General features: G+C 44.9%; 1 protein-coding gene across 1 annotated transcript in view; it reads left to right on the top strand.

The window, feature by feature from the left end:
• The first annotated feature begins 1,889 nt into the window (after positions 1 to 1,889).
• Positions 1,890 to 5,379, top strand: part of LOC102439327 (SLA class II histocompatibility antigen, DQ haplotype D alpha chain-like) — a 6,935-nt gene continuing 3,445 nt past the window's right edge. The window contains exon 1 of the mRNA XM_006109084.3: positions 1,890 to 2,011. Coding sequence (XP_006109146.1) covers positions 1,930 to 2,011 — 82 coding nt within the window. The 5' untranslated portion in view covers positions 1,890 to 1,929. The remainder of the gene's footprint in view (positions 2,012 to 5,379) is intronic.

Genomic DNA, 5,379 nt, shown 5'->3' on the forward strand with positions numbered 1-5,379 from the left:
TGGAAGTCAGAACTAAATAATTTGAAAATGTACAGGTTTTCTATGAGACTGTTATAAATGTTAATTACAACAACCCTGAGTAGTGTCTAGTAATTTTTAATATATTTTTATTGATTTCAGAGAGGAAGGGAGAGAGAGAGAGAGAGAGAGAGAGAGAGAGAGAGAGAGAGAGAGAAACATCAATAATGAGAGAGAATCATTGATTGGCTGACTCCTGTACTCTCCCCACTGGAAATGGAGCCTGCAACCCCAGCATGTGCCCTGACTGGAAATCTAACCATGACCTCCTGGTTCATATGTCGACACTCAACCACTGAGCCATGACAGCCATGCTAAAGTAGAAGCTCTTTATTCACAACAACAGACCCCCCAGAAAATGATAAAGCCACCTATAGGTTCAAATTTCTATCCTAATTATTTCAGTGCACTGGATTCTGAATCCACACAGAAGAAGAACCCTCCCCAACAAGGCCTCATGGCTTGCCTCATGAAATTTTATCTCTGCCACTTACCAGCTGTGTGAGCCTGGGCACCTCACCTCTGTGCTTCAGGGTCCTCCTTATAAAATAGGACTGGTATTAAAGCATGACAGGTATATTTAAAGAGTCCTAGGAATTCATTCCAAGTGCAGTATGTGTATATTCCTCACAACAACCTAATGGGGTGCAGTCAATGCCCCAGCCAAGGCCATGGGGAGCACAGTTGTGGGTGAACAAGCTGTTGTTATGTCATCGCAGTGAGGGAGACACTCACTTTGGGGAATTGTGAGGCATCTCAGTAGGTGGGTGTTGGAACCAAAGAAGCAGAATCCGGAGGAGAAGTCTATTCAGAGAGTTATTGCAGGGATAGTTTACACAGTTGTGGGGAACTGGGCAAGTCCAAGATCCACAGGGCAGACCACTGTCAGGAGGGCAGCTGGAACTCTCGGCCCAGCGCAAAGCCCAGAGAAGAATCCATTCCATCAGGGAAGCCTCACTCTGCTCTGGGACTCTTTAGGTGACAGATCCAGCTCAGTCACACTATCCAGCATGACCTCTATCACTTAGTCAATGGGTTGTGGGCTTTAGTCACATCTACAAAATATCAACGTTTGTTGACTATCTGGAGACTATAACCTAGCTGACACATAAAACTGATCATTAACCTCAGGGTTTGGGCTTGTAGGTTATCTTGGGAAAGATTTGAGAAATAGAGACTTTGTTCTTAATTGGATTCTGTTAGGAAGTGGGTGCTGGGGTAGGTAGTTCTATAATTGGGCATCTTAATACATTTTACCTGGAAGGAAGGAAGGCAATACTGAAGCTAAAGCTCTAATTGGCAGAGAAGCAGCAGTCAGCTCTGGCCGGGTAGCCTCGTCTGGATATGCCAAGGTTGCGGGTTCAGTCTCAGGTCACATACAAGAAGCAACCAATGAAAGCACAAATACGTGGAACAACAAATCAATTTTCTCTTATTCTCTCTCTCTCTCTCTCTCTCTCTCTCTCTCTCTCTCTCTCTCATCAATCAATTAAAAAGTAATAAAAAGGAACAGCAGTCATTCATGCTACCCAGGAGAGAAGTGTGCTTAGCTGTTTTTGTGGCTCAGACAATGTTCATGTTCTGGTTATTTAGGTCTGTGAGAACCAGCAGGCACACCCAGGAGAGGAGATTCTGATTTCTTACCTTCCCTCCTTTCATGGAGAATTCCCTCAGTTGGAGTGGAGGCTGCATCAGAACCTCAGAACCCTGGAATTTCCCAGTCCCTGACAAGCCTCCTAATACACACTCTTCAACCAGCAACTGAGGTGTCATCACAGGGGGTGGTTTCTGATTGGCCAGAACCTGACCTACAGGGTTTAGTTTGGGGGTTATAGATTTCTTTCTCCGCTTGGTCCTCATCATTGCTCTACAACTCAGAGTAGCAACTGCTGAGACCACCTTGAGAAGAGGATGAACCTAAACAGAGCCCTGATTTGGGGGGCCCTCACCCTGACCACCGTCCTGGGTCGCTGTGGAGGTGAAGACATTGTGGGTGAGTGCTCCGCTGAGCCACGTGGGGACTGGACTGGGGAAACAGAGTTGGAGGGTAAAAAAGATAGAGATTTGCATAGAAACAGTAGTGATTCCTCAAAGGCATCCTCAATATTAAGCAGATCCAAAAATTATGGTCCTTCCTCCTTTGGGAAACCAGAGTCCCCATCCAGTCTCTGCTACCTGAGCTGTTGCACACTGCACCACGGCCATCATCCTGGTTCTTATGTTGGATCCATGAATATAGCCGGGAGGCTCTATGGTTTTCATGCGTGATTGCCTCAAAGATTAGGGGTGTTTTCACAAATGGATGTTCTGTTACTAAAATTCATGATGAACCATTGCTCCCAAATTTTTCTGACCAACTTTTGGAGCTTTATGAATATTTCTCCTGTAGTTTACCTTGGGGTAAAGAGTTTCATGAATTATGTGTTCTATGTAGATATAAAGAAGGGTTCTTTTCTTTGTCTCAGATTCACATACATTTCCAAGCTGAGAACTGGCACGGGTGGGGAGTGGGAAAACAACCCAGTGAGGGCCTAAAGACAAGTCATTTTATCACATGGTTTTCACTTACTCTCAGTTACCGCTTATGCGTCACCTTACAAAAAATCAAGTAAAGTAGGTATTACGTGTGCTTCCCAAGTAATGAAGAGCAATAAATGTCAATGATATTTAAAATTACTACTATTACAGGTATAGCTGTATAATTATTCTTTAACAAAGTAGGGAATATCTTTACTTTTATTTTAAAATTGTGAACTTTATGATGAAACATGGTGAATTAAATTACATTAGTCTCAAACTGTCAGCCCAAAAGGCCTGTCCTTTACCACATCTAAGGAAGCTCTGTAAGAGGAAGATTGGGCATCCAATCATGGTTTGGTCCCCTGGGCTACTCCACCTCTGTTGCTCACCTTTCCACCCTCTCTTCATCATTCCTTTACCCTCCTTTCTTTCCAGGATCTATTCCTGGTTCTTTTTCCTGTTGTTTTATTGGCAAGAAGAGTAGATTCACAAAAGCAAAGTAGAAAAACCAAGCACTGTAGTTCAAAGGGGAAATGAACTAAAGGTTACTCTGATCTTCAATGAGGTTATTAACCACTAGAGTCCCAGTGCACGAATTCGTGTAAAGGTGGGGTCCGTCAGCCTGGACAGGGATAGGGCTGCTGAGGGCCATCTCGCCCAGTCTTAATCAGGGCCAATCAGGGCTGGCCTGCCTCAGGGAGGGACCATAGGAGGTTGGCTGTGGGAGCGCACTGACCACCAAGGGGCAGCTCCTGCATGGAGAGTCTGCCTCCTGGTGATCAGTGATCATCATAGCAACCGGTCAACCAGTCGTAACAGTCCCTTAGGCTTTTAAATATATAGATGGCTGCTCCCAAGCTTTCTTGGTTTGGTAGGAAAGTTTTGTCTGCTTCTCCAGAGTACGTCCACGTCCCCTTTTCTCAATGTCACTCCAGAGTGCTCTGGTCTGGCTTGACGTACCCCCCACAGTGGGCAAAGGGCCAAGGGCCCGCAATGCCTATAGGACCCCATAAAAATGTTTTCCTTTCTTTTAAAATTAGAAGAAAAAAATGAACTTTTAGGGTAAAAGAAACTAGTTTAATTTAGCCTGAATTATATTTGCCTTTATACCAATATGGTCATAAAATATAAGCTTTTAATATTTTTATGGAAAAATAAAAGCCAATCTAACAACAGTGCTTAGGGCTTAGGAGTCATAATGCAGCCATCACCACTGAGTCTAACTTTCACAGGATGTTGCTACCTTCATGTCTGTCAGTCTTCCCCAAATCTTTGTAGTCCTGAAGAATAGCAATGACATTTGCTACACAGTTTGAGCACCAGGAGCTCAGTGCTGGGGACTCAGATGAAGAGACATGCTGTCTGCCCCTGGAGGGAGCTCAGATTAGCGATAGGACAATACTGTGCCCAGAGCAGGGCAGCTGCTGCACAGGACAGTGGGCCCAGTAAGACTGAAACGGAAAGTGAGTAGTTCCAGCTGGCGCAGTGAGGTCCCTCAGCAGCAGCGTGCAGCCAGGACACGTGCAGATGAAAAGGATAATCACATATATTCATGTTGGAAATGGAATCAAGAGGATTCGTTACAAGGACAAGAAGGCTTTGATGGAGGGTCCTTTAAGTGGCCAACCAAGGGGGTCATGCTGGGTGGGGATGAGGAATAAACTTGCAAAGAGGACATTTGGATGGAGGGGCTGGAAATCATAATGTGGTCAAAATTATGTTTAATGAGGGGACTTAGCTAAGAAGTTGGTAACTAAGCAGACACTTCAAGAATGAACTGGAGGTGTCCAGAAAATCCTAGAAGATAATTTGAGGGAGGAAAACAGACCCTTGTAAAGACCAAGGAGCATGAAAGTTTAATGTCTGGTTTGAGTGGCAGGTGAGGTATTTGTGGAGGACTCAGCACACTACACCTATTGGCTCCTTACTCACCCGACTCCCCTATTCATGAAGCTCCTCGCTGGCAGAGACCATGCATGGTCCGTGTTATACTCCTCGCTCCTGGCAATGTCTGAAACCTTGTTGAAACTCAGGAAATGGAAGGTAGGGAAGAGGAAATGGTAAAAGGCTCAGACAAGTTGTCCAGTCATGCCCACCTGGGAGTCAGCTGCGCTGGCTGCCACAGACAAGTACACTGTCCATTCGAGGAAAGGGCTAGAGTTTTCCCGGAGTCCCCAACAAGGTAAGTGTTGAGTCAGAAAAAGGAGAGGTTTAGTAACGTCCTTCAAGAAAAGAAGAGGGTGGGAAATGACAGGAATCCAAAGTGTAATGAAGTTTCCAGTTTCATTTCAGAGGAAACCAGGTGCTTTCCCCTAAGGACCACCCTGTTACAGAAGCAGAGACCTTAGCCTTGGCTGGTTGCTAAGTGGTTAGAGCATCAGCCTGCACACGGAAAGGTCATAGGTTTGATTCCTGGTCAAGGGCAGGTACCTGGGTTGCAGGTTCATCTCCAGAGCCATGTGTGGGAAGCAGCCCATCAATCTGAGAGGATTCTCTCTCTTTGTCTCCCTTCCTCCCCTCCCTCCCACTCTCGCTCAAAAAAATAAAAAAATAAATAAATATACTCAGGGCCCTAGCCAGTTTGGCTCAGTGGATAGGACATCAACCTGCAGACCAAACGGCATGGACCTCAGTTGCAGGCTCCTCCCAGCCCAGGACCTGGTTAGGGCGAGTACAGGAGGCAACCAATCAATGTGTTCTCTCACATCAATATTTCTCTCTGTCTTCCTCTCTCTCTTACACTCTCTCTAAAAAAAAATCAATGGAAAAATATCCTTGGGTAAGGGTTAAACTAATATACTAGATATATATATATATATATATATATATATATATATATAT

This window comes from Myotis lucifugus, unplaced genomic scaffold, assembly GCF_000147115.1.
Source record: "Myotis lucifugus unplaced genomic scaffold, Myoluc2.0 scaffold_5687, whole genome shotgun sequence".
Classification (NCBI taxonomy): domain Eukaryota; kingdom Metazoa; phylum Chordata; class Mammalia; order Chiroptera; family Vespertilionidae; genus Myotis; species Myotis lucifugus.